Source organism: Xenopus laevis, chromosome 3S (genome assembly GCF_017654675.1).
Source record: "Xenopus laevis strain J_2021 chromosome 3S, Xenopus_laevis_v10.1, whole genome shotgun sequence".
NCBI classification, from domain to species: Eukaryota; Metazoa; Chordata; class Amphibia; order Anura; family Pipidae; genus Xenopus; species Xenopus laevis.
Genome location: NC_054376.1, coordinates 96590737 through 96616817, shown reverse-complemented (window position 1 = coordinate 96616817; position 26081 = coordinate 96590737). Strand labels below are relative to the sequence as shown.

The following is a 26081-nucleotide window of genomic DNA, read 5'->3' as shown; positions in this document are numbered from 1 at the left end:
TTGACACTTTACACTGATTGGTGGATTTTTGTATTTATGTACCATGTGATGACCACTGGGTGCATCCTGACGACGGTTCAGAGAGAACCGAAACGCGTTGATGTGGGGTAGTTTGTAACACTCCAATAAAAGACATTTCTTTATCACTATACCTGTGAGTGCTCCTAACTGCATCTATATATATATACACACACACGCACACACGCGCAAATGCATATTTGGTAGCACTGGGCATTAAACACAGAGCAACCAATGTTATATTTGCCTTCAATATTGTGCCTACAGCACAGCTAATTCAAAGCTAGATGCTCACTAGATGCAGTGGTTTTCTGCAAAATGGGGGTTTTACCACTGTGTTAGCAAATTAATCTTTCTAAAGGATTTTAAGTAGAAAATAAATGCTTAACTTTGCATGTTAAAGCAGCAGTGAGGTGCTTTTGAGACTAACTTTAGATATTCTGTATTCTCTGTAGAAAAAACAGACCTGCGTTAATTTAAATTCTACTTCACAATATGTAGTCAGCGGAGGTGTGGATAATACTGTGAACATCTGGGATTTGAAATCTAAAAGACTTCATCGATCCTTAAAGGTAAGTTATTTCTTTTTTAAAAAAAAAACAAAATGATATTGAGTAGCCTGGAGCTTTGAATATTTTCATAGCAAATTGGCAAAGCAGAATGCATTTGAAGTGAAATGTATTTGTTTCTGAGCACTCACTGAAGTCGATCACTTCCAGGATCACAAGGATGAAGTAACGTGCGTTACATTTAATGCGAATGACTGCTATGTTGCCTCAGGCTCTACGAGTGGAGAAATCATATTGCATAATGTAACTACTAATTTATCCAGCACACCTTTTGGTCATGGAAGCAGCCAGGTACTGTTTACAACCTTATTCAACAGCATTCTTTTTGTTTTGTTTCATTAAAAATTTAAAATACTTTGTGTTGTTTTATACGAATGCTCATGAGTTATTTTTACAACTGGTAAGAATTGGCAGTACAAATCATGTAGTCTGCATTCTTTTTGCATTGTGCTCCTTTATCCAGAACAACAACATACTTGGTCGTACACAATTCTAAATAAATTACATTTCTTTGAAGAGAAAAAGTTAGCTCCAGAAGTTTAAATGATGGGGACGTTTGGACAGGAATCCGGTATGGAAAAGCATTCTAAAGAATAAAAATGGTGTTCTAGCTTGCACTGTTGTGGTTAATCTATTGGCAATAAACTGCCTTGGTAGCTCTCCTTCTCCTTTAAGTGTTGTCTTCACTAGATCTAGGGGCCCTAACCTAAACCATGAAAAACATCAGACTATTATTTTATAAAGGCAGGTAAAGTACAATTAGTCAGTCTAGAGAAAGTTGAATTGCTCCAGGGTCCTGTGGAGGCACACTTCATCCTACTCAAAGCAATACTTTGTATTGTGTTTGGTAAAAACTCATTAAAAAGCAAACTTTCTCCCAAAAAATAGTCCAGACGACAACATTCCTATAGTGTAGAACTTGTGTGTTCCAGATTTGGACATGCTATGTTAGAAGGGGAATCCAGATGCATTTGGCCATATGGTGTTGACCCTTTTTCATCAGGTACTATAACTGACATACAGTACAGAAATAATATTTAATGTACAAAAGGGGTAGTTGTGGGGGCACTTCAAGGTATAGTACAATGTGAGGGATGTGGCCAAGTTAGCTTTAAACATTCAAAAATATTTCATGCAAAGTGTGTTCAGGAGATGCAATATTTCCTTTTCTCTCAACATCTTTTTATTTTCTCAACTGTGTTGATACATTCTGTGAATCAGTGTCATCTAATTTGTTTCTTCAGCCTATACAACATTTGAAGTACTCCTATGTTAAGAAGTCCCTTCTGGGCACAGTGTCTGATAGTGGCAGTGTAACCCTTTGGGATGCAAATAGCCATATTCCATATCATGTGTTTGAAAGTGCTCACAAGGCCCCAACCTCTGGAATCTGTTTTTCTCCTGTGAATGACTTGCTGATGGTGACCATTGGACTTGATAAAAGAATTATTTGCTACGATGTCTCCAGCAAGATGTAAGTAACTGCTTAGGTCAGTGACTATAAGGAAAAGTGTTGATAATATAATAGCTGTTCACTGTTTAAATTTTGACTGTTATTTATAAATTCTGGCTATAAAGGTAGAAATACACAGACGATTTTACCTGCTATACCTTCCTTTCTGACTCGATGACACTAATAGCAGGCGTCACGTTGGTTGCACCGAATCGAATGCAAGTAATACAAATGTCGCACGTAAAAAACTGATTGCATCCGACACGACTGTCGGATGAAGACGCAACATGCAGCAATCGCATGCGACAGTCGTGTTGAATGCAGTCAGCTTCTATGTGCGACATTTGTTACATTACATTCGGCGCGTTCGACGCGACGCCTGCGTTTAGTCTCACCACGTCTGAACGGAAGGTATCACAGGTAAATTCGCCCCGTGTAGTTCTACCCTAAGGGTGGTTGCACATGGGATGTCTTTGCATCAGTTTTATTTGCTGCCTGTGAATGAACTTCTAATGACTAAATATATTCAGCTGTTCAGACGTATAGAAGATTTTTTTAAGGCATTTGCCCCCACATGTAATAAAAGGCACTAAGTTTGTCCAGGAGCAGTAACCAGTAGCAACCAATAAGAGGTTTGCTTTTAAACATGTGACCTGAAAATTCTGCCTGCTGATAGGTTGCTATAGGTTACTACCCCTAGGCAAACTTAGTGCCTTTAATTACATAACCCCATTGGTGACGAGTAAATCAAAACAAGAAGGAAAAATCAGCTGTGCACAGAACAAACAGGGCACTTATTGGAGGATTCTCTTGTTTCGCTTGAAATGTAGAGCATGAAATAACTGTATTATAACAAGTTTAATCTTGCAGTGCTGCTTTAAGAATCTACCCCTGCAATTGCTAAACTACAATTCACCTCACACCTGAAACCTTGATAAAATCTTGGAGAATGTTGTTCACCATATTTATATGGATACACTACAGTATGGGGCAGATTTATCAAGGGTCGAATTTCAAGGGTCGAATTCGAAGGAATTTAGCGCAAAAGCTTCGATCGAATCATTCGAATCGAACGATTTTAAGCGTCAATCGAAGGATTTTTATTCGATCAAAAAAAAACTTAGAAAAGTGCTGGGGAAGGTCCCCATAGGCTAACATTGCACCTCAGTAGGTTTAAAGTGGCGAAGTATGAAGTCGAAGTATTTTTTAAAGAGACAGTACTTCGATTATCGAATAGTCGAACGATTTTTACTTCGAATCGTTCTAATCATTCGATTCGAACGAATTTGATTGAATTTGACCTATTCGATGGTCGAAGTACCCAAAAAAATACTTAGAAATACAAATATTTTTTCATTCGAATTATTCACTCGAGCTTAGTAAATCTGCCCCTATATGTATGCTAGATGAGTTTTTCCCTCTCCAACACGATAGAAAATACTTATATGTTAAGCTAAGATACAGCCATCAGTTCCTGTTTCTGAATTTTTCCTGTTTCTGTTCTGTTTTCTTCTTTAGTCTCTTGCAAACTGTAGTGGCAGAATCTCCCCTAACAGCAGTAGATTTCATGCCAGATGGTGCAACGTTGGCAGTTGGCTCCTCTCGTGGGAAGATTTACCTTTATGATTTAAGAATGTTAAGCTCACCAGTGAAAGCAATCAGTGCTCATAAGACATCAGTCCAGTGTATACAATTTCAGCACAGCAACATTTACAAGGTGAGAAAAGTTATAATTCCCTAATCACCACTACATGGCTTGTGTGTTACTTCATTATTGTACGGCATCCTGAAATATTTGTTTTGACCCAAACCAGGCCTCAACTGACTTCGACTTCTATTCTGTATTCTCCTGTATACTTATTTTTCTGCCTCTCGTGACACTGACACTGCCCATACTTCATTTCTCTTATACCCTTCTAATGTTTTACAGTTTCTCTTTTGCCCTTCAATCCATGTCCCTCCTGCTTCTGTTACCCCTTTAACCAGGCCTATTCCTGTTCTTTTTCTGTTTTCTTCTTCATTTAATTTTATCTTAATAACCCTGCTTTTCTCCTAACTGCTTCCTCTTTTCCACTGCTTTCTCCTTTGCTCTAACTTTTTCTTTTTCCTATTCTTTTGCCTTGACCATTTCCTTCTCTTCAGTGGGTAATGAGGTAATTCTGCTTTCCCTGCTTATACTTAATTTCTCTGCAATATGTGACTGGTTTCACTTTAGATTTCTGAATCAAACTTCTTATGCTTCAGTTCTAGCTGCTTCAGTCATCTTATTGTTCCTTCATTTTAACCAACTTTGTTTTCTGACCATGTTTTAATGTGCTAAATATGAAGCAGCAGAACACTGCTCTTAAGGAGCTGTAACCAGGACCCTACTGTCTATGGGGCGTCTATGTGTGTATGTATATATATATATATATATATATATATATATATATATATATATATATATATATATATATATATATATATATATATATATATATAAATATAAAACTGGGGAAGCAAGCTTACAGAGAAACAGATCACCAAAGTACCTGGAAGAATAACCCAGGAATTCCAATTCATGCTTTTTTAATTAAAGGGATCCTGTCATGATTTTTATGGTGTCGTTTTTATTTCTAAATTATACTGTTTACAATGCAAATAATTCTCTCTACAATATAAAATTTCATTTGTGAACCAACAAGTGTATTTTTTTTAGTTGTAATATTGGTGTGTAGGCAGTCATCTCAGGTCAATTTGCCTGTTCATGTGCTTTCAGGAAGAGCCAGCACTTTAGGATGGAACTGCTTTCTGGCAGGCTGTTGTTTCTCCTTCTCAATGTAACTGAATGTGTCACAGTGGGACCTGGATTTTACTATTGAGTGCTGTTCTTAAATCTACCAGGCAGCTGTTATCTTGTGTTATGGAGTTGCTATCTGGTTACCTTCCCATTGTTCTGTTGTTAGGCTGCTGGGAGGGAAGGAAGGGTGAAATCACTCCAACTTTCAGTAAAGAGTGACTTAAGTTTATCAGAGCACAAGTCACATGATTGGGGGCAGCTGGGAAACTGACAATATGTCTAGCCCCATGTCAGATTTCAAAATTAAATATACAAAAATCTGTTTGCTCTTTTGATAAACAGATTTAAGTGCAGAAGTCTGCTGGAGCAGCACTCTGTGTTTTGAAAAAAAAACATGTATTCCCATGACAGTATCCCCTTTAAAGCAGGTGCATGGCACACAGAGATTACAGACAGGTAAGGACTATAAGATGCGATCATTTGGCAAAATTAACAAACACATTTTTACCAAGTTTTTACCAAATTTTTACCAATATGCCAGGCTCGGGATGGGAAATATTAGGGTAATGTGATAGTTTGGCCCCTGGGCCTGTGATTGGACAATAATTACTATAATGCAGGCATTCGGATCGAGGACTGTGTCAACGTGCAGTCGTGGACCTTGTTCCGTCAGGAAAATGAAACCTGCACAGTCAACGTCTGGCTGATTTTTGGCCAGATATCAGTTGGGGGAGGCGGGGGGGGGGGGCAGTATCCTTGCTGGTTAGTATGTGATACAAACCTTTTTCACAGAGGAGGTGATACTTTGTTCTTCATGTAAGAGATATAGCCATTATTAATGGAGAACTCATGCTTCATACACCCTTGCACCTTGACATCCGGTTAATGTTAAGATAGTGACAGAATAGTGTACAGCAAGCATATTTTGCACGAAAACTTCTCTCCCTTCAAGGACAGATAGATTGTTTACCTAGAAATGTAAAGGACAAAGGGGAGACTTGAAAAATATACTAGCACCAATAAAAGGTAAAGGAAACAAATGCCCATATTTATGTGTTTCAATCAGCTTATTGACTAGTCATTTTTGACTCCAGGCTGTCTCTTATACTCTGTATACAGAACCTTAGCAAAATGATACCTCTTTTCTTTGTGCGACATTGCCTACATTTTTCTTTCCTTAGCTCAGAAACAACCAAAGGGCTTGATCTACTTCTGAAACTTTTTTTTTCATGTGAGCTTGAAGTAAGGATCATATTGTCTTCAAATGCTCAGTACAGAAAGTCAAGCAACTAGTCAATGTGGTCACCAATCCCACTGTGCAAATTTATCTAAATATTAAAGAGTGCAAGATCCTTAGGTCAACCATTATTTATTGATCCACTGCTAGTTCAGGAACAGCTGAATGTGCTATACATCCTTTCATTACTTAAAGGGATACTGTCATGGGTAAAAATATTTTTTTTCAAAATGAATCAGTTAATAGTACTGCTCCAGCAGAATTTTGCACAGAAATCCATTTCTCAAAAGAGCAAACAGATTTTTTTTATATTCAATTTTGAAATCTGACATGGGGCTAGACATATTGTCAATTTCCCAGCTGCCCCAAGTCATGTGACTTGTGCTCTGATAAACTTCAATCATTCTTTACTGCTGTACTGCAAGTTAGAGTGATATCACCCCCTCCCTTTTCCCTCCAGCAGCCAAACACAAGAACAATGGAAAGGTAACCAGATATCAGCTCCCTAACACAAGATAACAGCTGCCTGGTTTATCTAAGAACAGCACTCAATAGTAAAAACCCATGTCCCACTGAGACACATTCAGTTACATTGAGAAGGAAAAACAGCAGCCTGCCAGAAAGCATTTCTCTCCTGAAGTGGAGGCACAAGTCAAATGACTGGGGGCAGCTGGGAAATTGACAAAATGTCTAGCCCCATGTCAGATTTCAAAATTGAATATAAAAATAAATCTGTTTGCTCTTTTGAGAAATGGATTTCAGTGCAGAATTCTGCTGGAGCAGCACTATTAACTGATTCATTTTGAAAAAAAACATGTTTTCCGATGACAGGATCCCTTTAAAGTACCTGACAAACTTTACTTTGTTTTACTTGAGAAGAAGCAAGAGAATACGCAAAGTTGTTCATTGCAGAGACACTGAGCATCCTTAGGTTTATAAGAATTGCTGGAATGATAGGCTCTTTACTAGTTTGACTAGTAAAGAACCAGTTTTTTATTTATACCAATGTGACCACACTTACAAGTATTCTTCTAGCCAACGAAACGCATATCATTTGTAATTTGCACTTAATTGACCATGTTTTCTACTAAATATCAGGTAACACTGTTTAGTTTCTTCAGCAATACTATTTAATACAGTTTTATTTTAATAATTATTTTCTCTTTTATTTCTGCTGCATGTTTGTATTTTGGATCCAGTCAAGCAAGGGTCCCTCAAGTAAAGCATCCATTATGTCCACTGCTGTTAACAAGAAGCCTTCAACAAAGACAGCTGCTGGAGGAATACATAGTACTAACATAACCAAAGATTTACCATCTGCTATGTCTTCATTACCTCAGCCTGTCATGCCTGTAGATATTAAAGGACCTGGAGTGAATGATGATAAATCAGGTAGAATACAAATATTTTTGTTTTAATTAATCTGGTTAAAATACCACAATGCCCTAAATGAATTCATCTAAAGGCCCCAAATGCATTTAAATATAATGCTCTGAATTGTTTCTAGAAAGCATAAGGGCTTTTGCACATAGTATATTCTTCACTAGTGCTTTTCAGTTGGTGGAGAAGTGACTGAAACAGTATATGCGACAAGAAAAACAGGGCTGTCCAGCCCTCAAAGGAATCCACAGTGCCAAAAAATAAGGTAAAAACCTCTATTTATTAATCAAAGTTAAAAAATATTATTACATCTCCATAGGGCCTACATTTTTAACTTTGATTAAGAAATACGTTTCTTTACCTTCATTTTTAGGCCCTGTAGATTCCTTTGAGTGCTGGACAGCCCTGTTTTTCTTGTCGCACATTCTGGTTTGCCGCTCCCTGAAGCTGAGGTTCTGGGGCTGGTGCACCTGGCCCACCTAATTTACTCGGTGAAAAATTTACGTTAATGTTCTGGAGCACCCTTTTTTCCTTTTGTTGCCTGAAACACCCATGCAGGCTATCATTGGCTCTAACCGAAACTGCTTGGTACTACTCTGATGAGCCTTTATAAGGAAAAAACTTGTCTGTAGTTGAGACCTGATCTTTAACCTTTTTGGCTGTGCTTTGATACCCAGTGGACAAGATTTAGCCTATAGGGTATTGTATGAAATGGAATACATTTTCCTAGGAAATGCAATACATTTTCAATTGCTTGCATTAGAAGAGAAGGGAAAGAAGTTACTATGAATGGTCAAACACAGTTTATCTATTTAACTGTGTTGTATGTATGTACTGAGTCCTTAAAGGAGAAGCAAACCCAAATGTTAAAAAACCCCTACCCTACATAGACCACCCCCCAGCCTAAGTGTTACCCCAGGCAAACGCCCCTAACTTTTTACGTGCAGATTCAGGCATTGGAGTTCACAGGCGCCATCTTCAGTCGCATCGATAATCTTTGGAATAAGACCGGCACTTCAGCAATTTTCGTGAGTTTTGGCACATGCACAGTTGTCGCGAAACAGAAAATTGCTCCAACTGCGCATGTGCCGATCTGCTGGTCTCATTCCAAAGATTACCGAATCTGCACAGAGGAGTAAGTAACGACTTAGGGGCATTTGCCCAGGGTAACACTTAGGCTGGGAGTAGGAGGGAGGGGGGTCTATGTAGGGTAGGGGGTAGGGGTTTTTTTTACTTTTGGGTTTGCTTCTCCTTTAAAAACAAGAAAAGGCTAAACACAATAAGGGTGTAGGGAAAGGCATACCTAATTGCAGGCTAACAGTGAAGTCAGTTAGCTGAAGCACGGCTCCTTTTAAACTATCCTAAGCCGATTGTTTCCACAAACTGCAAAGTTTAGCAGTAACATTAGAAGGTATTTTCTCAAAAAAAGTTAGCGATCTGGGAGAGGTTAATGCAACCATTTAAATGATCCACTTACTAAAAACAGGCTTTCCTTGTCCTTTAAATAAAAGTTCTCTGCCATTCAAAAACGTTTAACGACAGTTAAAAAGTTGCTTGTTTGCTGTACCTTTCCATGTTACTGTCGGAATAGGCCAAAAATTACACCTGTTTATATCTTCGTTCAGCATGCTGATATATTAACACAGCAGACAGATGTGCTGGACTGTGGGTTGGGCTTCTCTTTTTGATTGATAGAGAACCGGTGCTTGGAAGGTATTCTGTTCATTCAGCACCTTGAGCCCATTACCACTCATCGTCATGTTTAGCCTTAAGACTAATTGCTGCATAAATTAACTAAAATTGGAATAAATAGATAATGCTTGAACTAATGAATTGGCATCAAGGCCTACTTGCATTCAATAGGGTACTTGCTATTTATTAGTATATGGAAGGCTGACAAGTAAAAAGTTTGTTTTGTTTGCTCAAGAGCCCATTTTTGGGACAAAAAACCTTATGCCCCATTAAGTAAAATCACAATATTCACTTTCTTAAAACTTTTTTCTGGGTGGATTTTAGATTCTGCTTATAGGGATCAAAGTGTTTGTTAGTGGAAATGATATGAAAGCTATCTTTTACATTTTTCTGTCGACAGGTTTTCCAAGAAGCACCAGTCTTGATATAATCCCCTCAAAAGAAACAGACTTTGCCAAAACATCTGATTTTAAACCTGTAGACTCATTTGGAAGAAGTAGCTTAGGGGATATATTTTCCCCTGTCCGAGATGGTAAGTAAAATGAATGTTGATGGCAAATATAATACTGTAATGGCTTTTGTTAATGATTTTTTTTTTTTTTTTGCATCTATTTATTTATATTAATCAAAGTTGTTAAAACTGGTAAGTGTGGACTATATGCATTTGGGCTTATAGGAAAAAAAATGGTACTACTGATGCTGACCACTCATTCCCTTCATCCTGAATGCTTAGTGTGCTGTGTTCCCTTTAAATTTATGGTCATATTATGTATGACCAAATATGTTGAGTATAATTTTCTGAATATTTGAATTTCAGAATTTTCTCAAATTGGAATGGATCACTTTTGATATGATGGAGAGAACGGATGGAGATAGAGTAATATTCTAAAACAATTTGCAATTGGTCTGCCCATTTGAAAGCTGTAAAGGAAAGAATTTAAATTATAGAAAATGAAGACTAATTTAAAACCTAATGTTAATGAACATACATTTTATTTCACACGCTTTAACAAAATGAAATTGTAATTGTATGTTTCTCATAAATTTGGAAGTTTGGATTTTTTTAAAACATACCTTTTGGTATTTATACCTTGGACTAGTCCCTGGATCAACTTGTACTATGAGCTATCTTCTGTAACCCTGTATTTCCCTCACTTGATAAAAAGCTATCCAACCCCTTCTTAAAGCTATCTAATGTATCAGCCTGTACGACTGATTCAGGGAGAGAATTTCACATCTTCACAGCTCTCACTGTAAAAATACCCCTTCTGAATATCTAGATGAAACCTCCTTTCTTCTAATCATAATGGTTGACCTTATGTCAGCTGGAAAGACCTACTGGTAATTAAAACATTAGAGAGATTATTATATGATCCTCTTATATATTTATACATAGTTATCATATCACCCCTCAAGTGCCTCTTCTCCAGCGTGAACAACCTCAACTTGGCCAGTCTTCCTCATAGCATAACATTTTCCATACCTTTTACCAACGTAGTTGCCCTTCTCTGCACCCTCTCTAATTCAATAATGTCCTGTTTTAGTGCTGGAAACCAAACTATAAGGTCCTTACCAGTTCTCTGTACAGTGGAAGAATAACCCCCTCCTCCTACAAATCTATGCCTCTTTTAATACAGCTCAACACTGAATCTCATCTGCCACTTAGCTGCCCAGATTGCCAGTTTATCAGGATCCTGCTGCAAGTATGCCACATCCTGGATGGAATTTATTGGGCTGCATAGTTTTGTATCATCTGCAAACACCGATACATTACTTACAATACCGTTCCCTAATTCCTTAATAAACAAGTTAAATAAAAGTCGACCCAATATCGAGCCCTGAGGGACCCCACTAAGAACCATACTCCAAGCCATGCTGATTGCAGCTCATAATGCCATTCACTAGGACAAAATTTTGAATGTGATTCCTTAACAAGCCTTCAAATAACTTGCCCATCACAGATGTCAAAATGACTGGCCTATAATTGCCAGGCTGAGATCGTTTTAAATATTGGAATGACATCAGCTTTTCTCCAATCCATATCTACTATACCAGATGAAAGTGAATCTAGAAATAGAGTCCGGTCTAAAACTGCAACTAAGCTCTTTTAGATCCCATGGGTGTATGCCATCTGGCCCTGGCTCCATGTTCACATTCATTTTTATTAAAGCTTTATGAACCATATCCTGAGTCAGCCACTGACTAGATTGAGCTGAGCCATCAGTGCAGCTATGAAGTGAGCCTGGGAACTCTGACTCCTCTTTTGTATACACTCAAGAATAGAACTGATTTAGCACATTTGCCTATTCTCTATCTGTTACAACTATATTGGTACCATTATTTAAAGGAGCAACACTCTCAACCCCAACCTCAATGAAGGGAGGCTTACTTCCGTAAACACTATTGCCATTTACTTTCTGTGGCTAAATAAATGGCATCTTCAGTGTGTTCAACTTCTGTTTCCAGAAATTTGCATGCATGATAGACATCTGAGGAGTTTACAAGATTGCATGAAATACTGGCGATCATTTACCAACACTGGTCAGTTTTTCACCTGCGGGGATGCACCAAATCCAGTATTCCATTTGGTATTCAGTTGAATCCCAGCACTACAGTATATGCAAAGATTATGGATTTGGTGCATCTCAAACATTCAGGGAATCAGCTACTCCATTTGGTCTTAAATGTTAACTTAACTTAAATTAGTTACTTTATGAAGGGTTCTTGTCAAGTTGTGTGTGAAGCAGTATTTTTTACCTTCAGTTAGCAGCAAGATATCGATTCTATGAATATTCTATATGTCTGTATTTTTATTGTAGTTTTATCTATCTCTATTCTTTAGATGCTTCGCATTTCAGGGGAGCTGAAGATTTAGCCTCCAAAGGAAACGGTATGTAGTAGGCACACTTACAGTATATCTTGTTTCGTTTTTAAAGTTCTTCTCACTGTGCCATAGCAATGTTTGTAAATGAGCTGAAATGGAATGATGTTTTAGAATACTGTCAAATTGTTGATAATTGTTAAAACAATTGACAGTATATGAAGTGTATTTAGTTTCCTTATTGCTTTTTTTTTTTTTAAAGATCTTGATTACCTGACTCACTTTAGTACATTACCTGCTTCAAGGAGAAATCCTGTGGGTGCCAATACTCAAGGAATACATGGATCTCCCCTACACCTAATTATTGGAAGCCCTATAAAGGAAGAAGATGAATCACAAGATTCAGAATTAAAAACAAGGAAACCTCATCACCTGAAACAAGATTTTAAAGAAAGTGTAAGACATGTTAATTTAAAGGGATCGTTCACATTTAAATTAATTTTTAATATAATTTAAAGAGTGATATTCTGAGACAATTTGCAATTGGTTTTCATATTTTATTATTTGTGGGTTTTATAGTTATTAAGCTTTGTATTCAGCAGCTCTCCAGTTGCTATAGTTCAAATTACCCTAGTAACCATGCACTGATTTGAATAAGGGACTAGAATATGAAAAGAGAGGGCCTGAATAGAAAGAAGAGCAATAAAAAAATAGCAACTTTTGGATGTCCCAATCTTCTGTCCTGCCACTAACCATTCAGATTAAATAAAGTAGTAAAAGAACAAATCAGATGATGTTCTGCCCGTGACAGCAATCATATGAAAGTTATGCCCGACGGATAGCAGTGACAGTCACCCATTGATATCGTCAGATAGGCAATACATGCAACGAAATTATAGTTAGCCAACAGAAATCTTTTAACCTGTCCAATTGACTGATCGCCATGGTAAGAAAAATGTTGGGATGGACCAGTCTCGGCCTGAAAATTGTGCAAAACTTTGATGCTTTATCTTTGTGTCTGTGGCCAGCTTTACAGAGCATTTGTTTTTTAGATGGAGTCAGTGACTCCCATTTGAAAGTTGGAGAGAGTCAGAAGAAGAATGCTAGTAATATAAAAACTATGAAAAATAAAAAAATAAAGGCCAGTTGAAAAGTTGCTTAGAATGAGCTATTGTATAACATACTAAAAGTTAAATTAAAGGTGATATGCCTTTTTAAGGGTTTTTTTTCTTTTGCCTGACCCACCTCACCTAAAGGTACAACTTTAACAATGTAAACTGCCCGACACTTAAACCTGTTGCTTATGTAATGCACTTTTAATGGCTTCCATGGTCCGTGTTTGACGATTACATTTTTTGCCTTGGAACAATGTCATATATTTAGTATGTTAAAGTCTTAAAAATAATTAACATTTTCGAACACTTTGGCCAAATGGGAGAGTTTCATTTTATCACAACATGTGCGTCTCCATAGTTTCCTTTTAACCAAATGGACAATGCCACCTGAAAGATACATAATGACTTCTTTTGGCCACTTCTGTACAGCTGTGCTTGTGTAAAGGCAAACACACATGGGGCACATGCTGGTTCATTAAGCTGGCAGGAAATGTATTGCCAGCTTACTAGTGTAGTCAATAGCAGTAAGCTTCTTGATATCAGCAGTGTTATTTTAAGGGGGGCTTGCTCCACCTGCCATTTTTTTGTAGTTTATTATTTTTTTTAGAACCAGCAATTGAACACTAAAAGTAAACAATACCTTATTTCTATTGTATACCTTCTCAGGCTTGCAAATATAATTGAACAATTTAATTGTAACATCATGAATATTGTGTGTTTTATTTATAATTTTGTTAATCTAGAAAATATTTTTTTTGTTTACTTTTTGTGTGCACTTCTTCAGACCTCAAAACCAGCAAGTATTGACCAAAACAGCCTTAATAATTTGCCTGTTAAATCTGTAACTCGAACGCCAGAAGCAATTGAAAAAACAGCACACCAAATTCTCTCCCGTTTGAAATATGATGTTCCTGCACATGGCACAAAGGTAGCAAGTAAGTTTTGGAGTTGGTTATTAGCCTTCGCTGAACATCAGTGTTTTGCTTGTTTCTTCAGTAGACTGAAATAAAAGCCTTGTGTTAAAACTTTTCAGTAGGTAACATTGATTTAAAAAGACATGTAGTAAAACTATAGTAACTGTTGTTTAAATTGGGAAAAAAAGGGAAGTGTTTTAAAGAAGGGAAGCTACCGAGGCAATTTATTGTCAAAAGATTAGCCACAATAGTGCAAGCTATAGCACTTTATTTATTGTGTATAATACTTTTCCATACCGGAGTAAACAGCTCTAGAAGCTCTCTGCCCTACCCCCTAGGCTCCATAGTCCCCCTCCCTGCTCCCCCCACATAGTCAGCGGAGCTCACGGGGGCCATCTTCAGCTCTTTGGGAATCTTCAGTAAGTAAGTGCCGTATCGGTGCAGTTGCAGCAATATTCCGGTTCCGAACAACTGCGTATGCGCCGAAAGCCACGGAAATTGCTGAAGGGACCCGAAGATTACCAAAGTGCCACAAAATGGCACCCGTGAGCTCCGCTGCTCTGACTCTGCAATGAGGGGTTATTACCAATTTAGGGGCATTTACTTGTGTGAACACCTATGTGGGGGCTATAGGGTGTAGGGGTTTTTATTAGCAAGAGGGTTTAGTTCTCCTTTAAGCTGAAAGAAGGCAGTCTCATGCAGAAGCCCATGTGTACACAATAAAATGAAAAAAAAATGCTGTGTTTCTTTTATTCGTTTGTAAATCTACCCCTGTGAACGGGCCTCCCTGGTTAGTAAGCTTGATATTTAAAAAAACTTCAGAAGACTTTTAGGGCTATGTCATGTGGTGTTTATACGTTACTGCGAAGTTCCACTGTGGAGTGAAACACCAAATAAGCATTACTGTAGAAAACACTGTAATGTGCTTATGAAACAAACACGTTGTACATGCTTACAGCTGCCAAAAAATCAATCAGAATGTGTGTATTACTGAAAATATACAGACATTTGTGTGTAATTAAGCAACATTATTGCATGGTGTCATGGCTTCATTTCTGCATGCATTTCTCCTACCAGATGTGAAACATTAGTTTTTTTTTCCAATTTACTCTTACTGTATCAATTTACCCTAGACATACCCATTGCTTTATAAGAAGGAGTTTTACAAGCAACATTTTCGCAATTAAAGAAAAAAATGAGAAAAAGTACCCCGTATATCCCAAACTCAAATAAATATAAAACCCTATGGTTATACTTGGCTTATGGAATCTATTTCTTGGCTTGGCAACTTTCAAATCAATTTTTAAATTAATTGTTTATTAATAAAACAAAATTGATTCTATTGATTAGATTGAGTGATGATTTAATAATAAAGTGCTTAGGTGCCTAATAAGAAATTATTATAAACATTGATTAATCACCATTCTAACCCTAACCCATTCTAACCCTAAAAATTATTAATCACTGATTAAAAGGAAATGATTCCTTTATAAATACAAAGTGCTAGTGCTTCAAAAATACGGAGAATTGATCTATCCTTAGTATTGGTGTATAATAAATATAAAGTGTGAAGTGCTTCAATTGGTTATTTCAAAATTCCTATAATTCCTATAATAAAAAAATACCATACAGATGAAATTGATCAGATAAACATTAAAAAGGGTAATTGATTTCCTGGAGCGCTTGAATTCATTGAAATAGATGGAAAAAAGAAAATATAGATGGTGGAGCTGTCCCAAGCAACAATTTCGCCCAACGCTAAAAGTGGTGTTTGCCACATAATATTAGTGGAAATAAACGAATGCTGGAATTTGAAATCAGCTGAGGAAGAAGACACATTGTATTCAAAATGTATTGGGGGGGGGAAAACTTGTGTTTTGATGAATCTCTGTGACTGCTTGTGGTTTATTCCTTTATATCAGGTCCCGAGGTAACTTCAAATATGAGTACACAACTTGCCAGTTCTTTGTCTGAAAAGATAGCGGACACCCTTGCAGGTGACAAAACTGGAGCACCATTAACAGCTGTCCAGATTAATTTCATCAAAAATATGATTGAGGAAACACTGGATGACTTCAGGTAATATTTTTATATCTTTTCCCAACTATATTTGTATGGTTGTATGTGCCTCATAAATTTGACATAATACACACACGCTCATGCAAAGATTCAAGAGTTTAGTTTTCTAACGGCATACTGCAAATGAGTATTTGTGTGAGATATTATCAATCTGACCGAGAACCCATTCAGAGTAATCGTAAGTTAATTGTACTCTGTGATAACATTCTGATTGGTGAAATAGTTTATTAATTATTCACAATAGTGTCTAAACAGTTTTATGCAGCCCTTCAGAATTTGGTAGGACAAACAAGGAAATTAAGACCTAACAGCACAGTAGGGAGAAGCGCTCTGCCAAATGGAATAACACTCTCATTACTCTGTAGGCCTCTGCTTGAAATACATTGAAGAAGAAATTTTACATTTATTGAGCATAAAAAGAGCTGTACGTTTTGAATAGATGTTATTTGTCTTTGAATAGATGTTATTGACAGTCTTCCCAAGGAACACTATTTAGAGTCAGTAGGTTTAGTGTAATGAATAGCTGCATAATCCTTAAAGATAACATGATATGCTGATGTCCCAATGTTGAGGGGGTTTTATTCAAACCTGTTCTGGGCTGTTCTTGTTTCTGGACAATGTCGTTTTTAGAAGCATTTAAAAATGTTTGCTTTTTCACTTCTGAAAAGATAACACCACCGTAGATATAAATATTTTTATATCAGATATAGGCAGTGTTTGGTAGGTGCTTCATAACTTCTGTTCTCAGAAAATATCTAGGCAACTAAACTGGGGGTTTTAGGGTAAGGGCACACCTGGCGATTCAGGGAGATTTAGTCACCTGGCGACTAATCGCCTCTTCTTTGGGGCGACTAATCTCCCCGAACAGCTTCCCCCTGTCTTCCGACGGCTATAATGAAAAATCGCCTGCGGCATGGCACACGCAGCACTTCGTATTTCGAAGTTGCCTCACGAGGAAACCTCGGGCGACTTGGGAAAACGAAGCACCGGGTGTGAATTTTCCGCAGGCGATTTTCATTATAGCCGGCGGAGGGCAGGGGGGAGGCAGTTCGGAGAGATTGTCGCCCCGAAGAAAAGGCGATTAGTCTCCAGGTGACTATCCGAATCGCCAGGTGTGCCCTTACCCTTATTCCTGCAGTTGCTGCTGCTTCTTATTACTTATATGCTGACATAAAAACGTCACGGTTCTCATAAATGCTATTAGAAAAGTGTTCCGGATAAGTGCACACAGGAGAGATGTATGCTTGCAGATTACGTTTTATTATACCAAGTAAGTGCCAGATGTCTTTATAGAGCGTAACTGAACTTATGATCACACTTAGGGGGTTATTTATCAAAGTTAAAATTTATCTCAGTATTTTCTGAAAAAAACTCTGACCAAATCCGCACGGGTTTTTTGAGCTTATTTATTAATACACTTTCCCGAAAATTTTGTTTGTGGGAAAAAATCCTAAAAAAATTGTTTGGCTCAAGAAATAAAATATTTTTGTGATTAAAATAATAGGCAAAAAGTATTCTCATAACAGGTCGTATTCATTAAACTGATGGGGATGTACTAGCCATTTAACGGGGGGTTCCAAAAGAGGTGTCCTTTCAGTTGAAGTCTGGTTTAGGGTTTGTTGTCGATAGAAATAAGGCCATCTCTTGAATAAGTAGAGAAATGTTTTTTGGAAGAAATTTTGTAGTTTTACCAACACCACCTCTTATTTGGGTTTGAAGGGGGAAAAACTTGTCTATCACTTTAATGCCAATTTAGGAAGTCCTTAAGAAGGACAGAAAGTTTTCCCTTTACAGGGATTTTTGGGCCTGGACCTAGGCAATTTATCTGGTACCAAAATGCTCATCACATACCTGGTAATATTCTGAATATTGTGTGTGTTTTAGTTTGGGATTCCCAATAGTGTGATAAATACACCTTTTACATCTTATCATGTTGACTTAAGCAGAAGTGTTGAATATGATTGTGTATTAATTATCCTTTTTTTGCTATTTGTTTTGTAATTTAAATTCAGTAACTACAATGGGAAAGCACCTCTTCAGTGTGATTTTCTTAGTCTGGTACATAGGTTTCCAAATGAAATAGTTTAAATGGATCTATTGCTTTTATTTTACACCTTTTATTTAAGAGATCACTAGTGCAACATAAGGCCAACGTGAAATTCGTAGATACAGAATGCCCTCATAATGTGTTCTGCGTGATATATTGCATTATATTTTGCTTTCAATGACCTAAAATGCCCTGCTGGAATTTTCACTCTATATCAAGACAGTCTGCCAGATGGGGTTATGTCTAGAAGTTCTAGAAAAGAAAAGCTTCTGACAGAGGGTGTCTGACCCTTTTCCATCTTTGTGAACTGTGATAGGACTGAAGGGGGGCTCATCTGAAGAGAGAGACAATTCTTGCCAGCTGCTGAATTTCAAAGCTTCAATGTGTGAAGCTTCCAAATTAACTTCCTCTAGATCTAGAGAATCTTCATTGAAATGAAAAGCCACCCGACAGATTTACAACTTGTAGTACAGACAACGGGATGTTATTAAACCACCTTTACAGGACTATTTCTAGAAGAAATGTATTGAAGTACAATGTTTTGGCTTGTCACACAGGGTGATGATTTTAGAACTGGTGCTAAATAACAGTCTCCCGAATCTCCTGGCATGGCTTATTTGCACGACAGGTGATTCAAATGCCCCATGTGCCATTACCCTGAAGGGTAAATATAGCATTGCTATGTGCACATGGTGCTTTTAAAGGAGAACCAAACACTAACAATAAATATGGTTAAAAACGCCATATTGTATATACTGAACTTATTGCACCAGCCTGAAGTTTCAGCTTGTCAATAGCAGCAATGATCCAGGACTTCACACTTGTCACAGGGGGTCACCATCTTGGAAAGTGTCTGCAACACTCACATGCTCAGTGGGGTCTGAGCAGCTGTTGAGAAGCTAAGCTTAGGGGTTGTCACAAATTATCAAGCAGAAAATGAGGTTTGTCTGTAATATAAGATGATTATTAAACTCTGATGGTAATTCCGCTGCTTTCTGAGTTGACATGTAGTACTTATCTGTATGAAATACTTATCAGCCCTATATAGTGACATTTATATTCTATGTGTACAGTATATTTTGAGCGGGTCCCTCAGCTCAGTAAGTGACGGCAGCACAGAGCATGTGCAGTAAATCAGCAGAAAAGAAGATGGGAAGCTACTGGGGCATCTTTGGAGACACAGATCTTTACTGCTAAATGGCTGTGGTTGCCTTGGGCTGGTACAGAAGCCAAAAAACATAATGTACAACATTTCTAGCCTCTGTGTATTTTAAAAATGCAATTGTCTTATTTGTCCATACTAGGCATCTAGTGATGGCAATATATTGTTGGGAACAGGGGAGGCAAAGACATGAAGGGCCTGCCTTTATTATACTGACTGGTACATATATAACTCTTTTTTTAATGAGATGCATAATTAAAGAAGAGGGTTAAAATTAGCTGGAATAGGAGGAGAGAATGATGGAAAGAGTAAGAGAAGGGAAACACATAAAAAAGACATGATCCAGGAACTATATAGATGGGGCTTTCTCCCCTCTCAAAAGAAAGTGCTCTTCTAGCAACCAATCACTATGGAAATGATTTGTAATAATAAACCATCAAGTCATCATTTTTACATGTCTGTCTTCTGTTAATGTTTTCATCCTTGCAAAGTTGTGATGTGAGAACGGACCTGTCTTAATGAAACATAGTTTTGTTTTTTTCAATCACAGTTTTTGTTAAGCCATTGTCTTATAGAAGCAAATATAAACATATGAACAGAAAAGCAGATAACTGACATTGGCTAAAGGTTAACATTGCTTGTCATCTCTTCTGTGGTACTGAACTTATTAGCTGTGTTCTTGCAACTATAATTGGTCATTAGGGAGATATTCAGTAGGTCCAGTTAAAATGGCAATTATAAGTTGGCTAATTATGCATAAATGGGTTTTTATCCCAAAAAGTGTTTTTTTTTTTTTGTTTTTGCTAAAACAAAACTTCTTGTTAAATGCATTCTAAAATCCTTCCGAATAACCCAAATTAGTTATTAAACATGGTGTTCTACAGCTAAGGAGCACCCTAATTGCAGAAATAACTACTACTCACTATAATCTCAGTATGTGTATTGATTACCCATTTCATCTGTCCAGAATTTTGATCTCCTTTTTCAAATTGTTGGTAATTAAGAAATTTGTTGAGTATGTTATCTGAAATTGCTACATAGTTAAAACAAACCATTATCAGTTTTACTGTTTAGCTTTTAAACTGAACTGAAAATCAGTAAATAACTTAAACATGGTTTTCAAGGTTTCAGTTCCAGCCCCACTTGGAGGTCCAGCATTTTTTCAGGCCCTTCGTAGTTTATAAAATTACAGATACATTAAAATACTGACATTCAGCCATAGTTTCAAGAATATTTAGAAAACTAATCCCAAATGTCATTGTATGGGCTAGCATGCCTGGCTTCCAGAGTACTTGGCATTTAAGTATCTGCTCACAAACAGGTCCAGCAGGTGACACAAACAACTGGATTTGTGGCCACTTGTTTAAAGGGCTTAATTGGCTGTGGACCAATGAATGCGTAATGGGTACTTCTAGACACCTAGGTTCAACTAACTAGAAACGTCTAGAATATTCAAGTGCACATGCCTTACAGCATAGAAAGCAGAATATCACTAAAAAGTTGAAAAAAGGTTGTGCTGGTTATTTGAGTTAGCTTTAAACATCTACTAGGAAAGGTAGCCACCTAAAAGATCTATTAGACCTACCTATCAATCAAAATCAGACCCAGACCTCAGCATAAAGGCAACATAAGGAGAGACCGGTTGCAGAGTGTGAGATTCTGAAAAACAACTTGATTATTTCATAAGCAATACAGAAGTTTTAATTGATTATATTTAGAAAGTGGCTTATTTTAGTAAGATGATGCTTATATTACATTCTTAGTTTTCAGTGATCTCATTTGGATATTTCATCAGGTAGAGCTGGTTAGTTATGACACTGTACATCTAAGCTTACCCACAATGAGTAGGAAGGTCATTGTTAAAGGAATAGAGTGACTATATTTATAAGTCTTTATTGGGTAGGCCTTTCTTGTCTATACAGCCATCACTCATTGAATTGAAGTTGTTGTGTAGGGTTTATTGGACCTTTAATTTGCCAAGCAGGAGTAAAATGTCTTGTTTTTTCATCTGGGGTTGGCAGAGGACATGTTCAACGTGTATAAGATTAAGAGGTCCTATGGATTGAAAACTGGTTAAAAAAAACATTGCCATAGATTAGTTGCTTTAAATTTATATTAACCTAGAATTTTATGGCTGCAATGCAGCTTTAATAGATTATTTTTAGTTTTAGCCGAGGACCTTCTGCTGAGACCATCTCTTTTGTGTTTGTAGCTGCATTGTGGAAGCTTTTGTGGTTTACTCTTCACCCTCTACACTATGCTCTCTAGCAGGGACATTCTCCCTTCTAGTTAATAATGACGATCATTATGGTTATATACCTTTTGAAGAAACACGTTTAAGAGTTCCTCCTCTGAATCTGCATCATTTGTAAGAGGAAGAAAATGCTGTACATATTCTTATGAGATTTACTCTTAAAACTGTTTTCTTTATTGCTTAGAGGGAAAACACTTGAAAACATTTTGTTTCTACTAGTTTAGAAATAATTGCTTTCCCTCTTCTGCCTGTAGTTTAAAACTGATGCTTTGTTAAATTATTAGAAATTATCCAAATAAATGTTAATCCAAAAGGAGGTTGTTCTAGCTAAAACAATTCCTTCTTACTTTAGTTTGAAATGTTCTAGAGCAGTGATCCCCCAACTAGTGACTTGTGAGCAACATGTTGCTCCCCAACACCTTGGATGTTGCTCCCAATGGCCTCAGAGCAGGTTCTTAATTTTGAATTAAGGGTTTTGAGGAAAGTTTTGGTTGCAAAAATACAGGTGTACTGCCAGAGTCTTCTTTAGGCTGACAGTCCAAATATGAACTTCCAAATAGCCAATCACAGCCCTTATTTGGTATCCCCATGAACTTTTTTTCATGCCTGCGTTGCTCTCCAAATCTTTTTATAATTCAATGTGGCTCACAGGTAAAAAAAAGGTTGGGGACCCCGGTCTAGAGTCTAGACAAAGTAAGATAGTGGGAAACAAAAGCAATACATTGTATGCTGGAATAGCATAACTGACTAGTGATCAATGGCATCCTTGGTGGATCAGAAGTCTATTATGCAGGGAATCTTCTGTGCACTAGTAATCCATGGAGCAGCTTCAGTTTCCCTTATGAAATAGCGGGCAAGGGAATGTGCATTGAACAATCCCCCTCTTTTTGTATGCTTGTAGTTAATTTAGCCAGATTAGTAGCAATTCCATTGTATTTATATATTAGTTAGGGATGCACCGAATCCAAGATTCGGTTCGGGATTCGGCCATTTTCAGCAGGATTCGGATTTGGCAGAATCTTTCTGTCCGGCCGAACCGAATCCTAATTTACATATGCAAATTAGGGACGGAGAGGGAAATAGTGTGACTTTTTGTCACTAAACAAGGAAGTAAAAAATGTTTTCCCCTTCCCACCCCTAATTTGCATATGCAAATAAGGATTTGGTTCGGTATTCGACCGACTCCTTCGTGAAGGATTCAGGGGTTCGGCCAAATCCAAAATAGTGGATTCGGTGCATCTCTAATATTAGTACTTAGCCTTGGAATGCTCCCACAACCCCCCCCCCTTTTTTTGCAGTGGAATATTAAGCAATATCTCTTTTTAATGGATAATAATTTAGTCTTTTGCATTGTGTTATGATATAAGCATAGAAAGAGGGGATATCTGTAACATCCATCTGAAAGCTTTTATGTGGGTACGTTAAAGGACTATTTGAATGTAAAATGCACAGTATAAAGAACTTTTGTTAACATTTGTGTATACTAAATGTATTTGGGGAGTGATCATAGCAGTTCATTGTGTGTTGATAGAGTCATGAAAATATAACAAAAGAATTGTAAAGTATTTTCTGCATTTTCTGTTTTACAGAGAAGCGTGTCATAGAGATATAGTGAACTTGCAGGTGGAGATGATCAAACAATTTCACATACAGTCGGTATGTACCAGACCCCAGTGCCATTGAAAAAAAAAAAGTCTTTTGATTTAGATGTTGTTTTGATGGATATTAAGATAAAAAAGGGATGGATTTTTGAAGCATTAAATCCAATTTCTAACATGAAAATATTTTTCATACTTTCCAGCAGTCAAAATATATTGTGTTTCTAGGTACTGTCTCAATTTACAGTAGTGTTTTTTATGCCTATCATGCCTCCTTTAGCTCCATTTGCATGTGCAGGACCGGCATCACACTGTTTATTTACTGATGCCAAAAATAATAAATGCAGAACTGTAGGTGTGGGACTTACTGGGAAGGGTTGCAGCACAGAAACAAACACTAGAAAAGAAATAACATAAATAAAACCTGAAAAGTTGTGTTTACTAAATATTTTTGAATATATCTGCTGCAAATTTAGGTATTATTTTCATTTTATTTATATTGAAATAGTTAACAGTAGGTTTTTCACTAGCTATAAAAATTTGAATAATCCCTCCTAGGCAAAAACCTTTGGCCAAATTATGCCAAGTATGAAAGTCACTGGCACGCAGAATGGAATTCCCTATTCCACAAATCTGTGACCTCAAACTGTCTTGTCTGACTGCTTAGAACATAACAAGCTAAAGAGAGTATTTGTTTTGAAACAAGCAATTGAAGTATACTGTGTTCCGCAATCAGTGGAAGTATTTTAATATTAAATGTGCCTGTTGAAGCAACATAATAAAGACATGCTGTTTCAGCAGTTTTGAGGAAAAGAATCTTTGCAATAAAAATTAATATGTACATGACTGTGAGAAAGTTATTAAGACACTGTAAAATATTGCCTTAAATGTAACTTGCAGGAATTTCAGTTAATATTTTTCTAATGGCGTTCACTGCTGAGGGTTCATTTCACAGCATGCAATAAAGCATTGAGGTTATCCTCGGGAAACCATGGTGCCATGCAGATGCTGGGTGGATGTTGTGTGCATGTTTTGGTGACGTTTGTCATTTATAATATGAAATTCCTCATTGTTGTCATTGTTAATGTTTTTTTAGAATACAGTTGATTATGAATAATGTTCACTACTCAAACGACGGTGTTAGTAAGTGAATGCCATATATGTAGACTCTTTAACAGTTACCCAGCTCTATTACTGGTTCTTTAAAATCCTTTATATGTTTCGATAAAAATTTTTTAAACAAGTTCCGTAATTTCTAAAATGCTTTTAAATGTGGGGTTTGCTTTTATTTACAAGTTGGTTGACCAGCTTTTGCCATGATGTATTACAGTCTGATTCTGGCATTGTACGCTATGGTTTATACACTTACTCGCATCTTCATCATTTCTTTGCAGAGTGAAATACAGATGTTGTTGGAAAGATACTCCTTGAACGAAAGCTTAGTTGCAGAAATAGAAAAGCTGCGGGAAGAGAATAAAAGATTACGGGTCAATTTTTAGAAGCAAATTGGACGACTGTTAATAAGCACTTTTTGTTTTCTGGTTAAAAGGCGAAAATAATATTTCTGAATACTCCTCTCTCCTCTGTGCCTGTATCTGTATCACTATTGGGTTCAAGTATTGGGCTTAAGGTTCTGCATGTGCAGCAATAGTGAACTACTTTGTGAATGAAACTTTCTTAGGATTCTGAGATAATAAGTGTCATCGCCTTCTCAAGCCATTCACTGAAACCATAAAGGTTTTTCTTGAGAACATCAGGATTTACAGATTGAGGATTGCTATTTGTTGTTGCTTAGGCATATTTCATGAAATAACAATATAACTCCTTTTCAGGTATTTATTGGATCCATTTTGATTCTGGTGTAACACTGAATCTTACACCATAACTGGTTGGCCAAATACAAAACTGTATTCAAATCTCAACTTAACATTTAAAAGTGCCGATCACAAAATTTCCACTTCTTTGAACAAAAAAAGTAGTTTTGTGCAGTGAACATAAATGATAACAATGGTTTGGGTTCAGTTCAGAAGAACTGGTCAATTCATTTTAGGTTCTGTAGTGGGTCTTTGTCCCTTTACCGTTAACATTTGCAAAATATTGCAAGTGAAATTATCTGTCAAGCAGAATGCTTATTTATAAGTATGGTTTTATTCTCCCCAAGAAAATGCAGTTAAACATGTGAAACATTATATATATGCCTATCCAAGTGCCTGTTTTTATTGCATTGTTTATAAAAACTACAACTTTTTTATAAACAATGCTGTTGCTAAACTTTTGGAGGTGAATGATTTTGAAAAACATTTCTGATATCTATGAGATAACAAAAAATGACTACAATTTTTATCTGTATTTTGTATTTATTTAGATTAGACAAAGAGTTATTTTTCAACACCGTCCGGATTTGCATACATTTTTCTATTTTTTTTCTTGGATAATAACCTGAGTCTGTATTAACACTATTTATATAGTGTAATGTATATCATTTGCCGGATGTAGCCTTTGATTCCAGTTCCAACTAAAATGTGTCTGTAAAGTAAAAGTCTTTTTCTTGTTTCACTGGTTATTTTAATTAACTTAAAATGGTTTTGTTCCTATCTGATACGGCAAATCATTTTACTGAAATGGTAAAAATAAATGCCATTTTAATCCTCAGCAGCACTACATCAATATTTAGTAATAAGAGATGAAGAAATGGTACTCAGGCTAAGTCTGATTGATGTCTGGTCAAGCATGATAAGAAAAATTAAAAAGGTGTACCAAGAGAATCACAGTGCCTTTATACCGGTGATATGAAATCATTGAATTATTTAATGACCTTGAATTTTAATAAAATGTCTTCATATTCAATCACACCTCTTTTGTATTGCCAGCTATGCACATTATGTTCATGTACTGACCAAGCAGGTCAAGTGTATTGATACTTTATGTGGAGCAGGAATTTTAATGCCTTTAAGCAACCTCTT

The 26081-nt window shown here is 36.7% G+C and overlaps 1 protein-coding gene across 1 annotated transcript in view; it reads left to right on the top strand.

Annotated features, from left to right (window-relative positions):
• nedd1.S (NEDD1 gamma-tubulin ring complex targeting factor S homeolog) overlaps positions 1–25671 on the top strand; it is a 44725-nt gene extending 19054 nt beyond the window's left edge. Inside the window, exons 4-15 of the mRNA XM_018256047.2 lie at positions 474–590; positions 738–878; positions 1832–2061; positions 3559–3757; positions 7256–7448; positions 9529–9660; positions 11971–12018; positions 12212–12405; positions 13849–13999; positions 15901–16057; positions 23110–23176; positions 24513–25671. Of these exons, the coding sequence (XP_018111536.1) occupies positions 474–590; positions 738–878; positions 1832–2061; positions 3559–3757; positions 7256–7448; positions 9529–9660; positions 11971–12018; positions 12212–12405; positions 13849–13999; positions 15901–16057; positions 23110–23176; positions 24513–24617 (1734 nt within the window). The 3' untranslated portion in view covers positions 24618–25671. The remainder of the gene's footprint in view (positions 1–473; positions 591–737; positions 879–1831; positions 2062–3558; positions 3758–7255; positions 7449–9528; positions 9661–11970; positions 12019–12211; positions 12406–13848; positions 14000–15900; positions 16058–23109; positions 23177–24512) is intronic.
• The last annotated feature ends 410 nt before the right edge of the window (positions 25672–26081 follow it).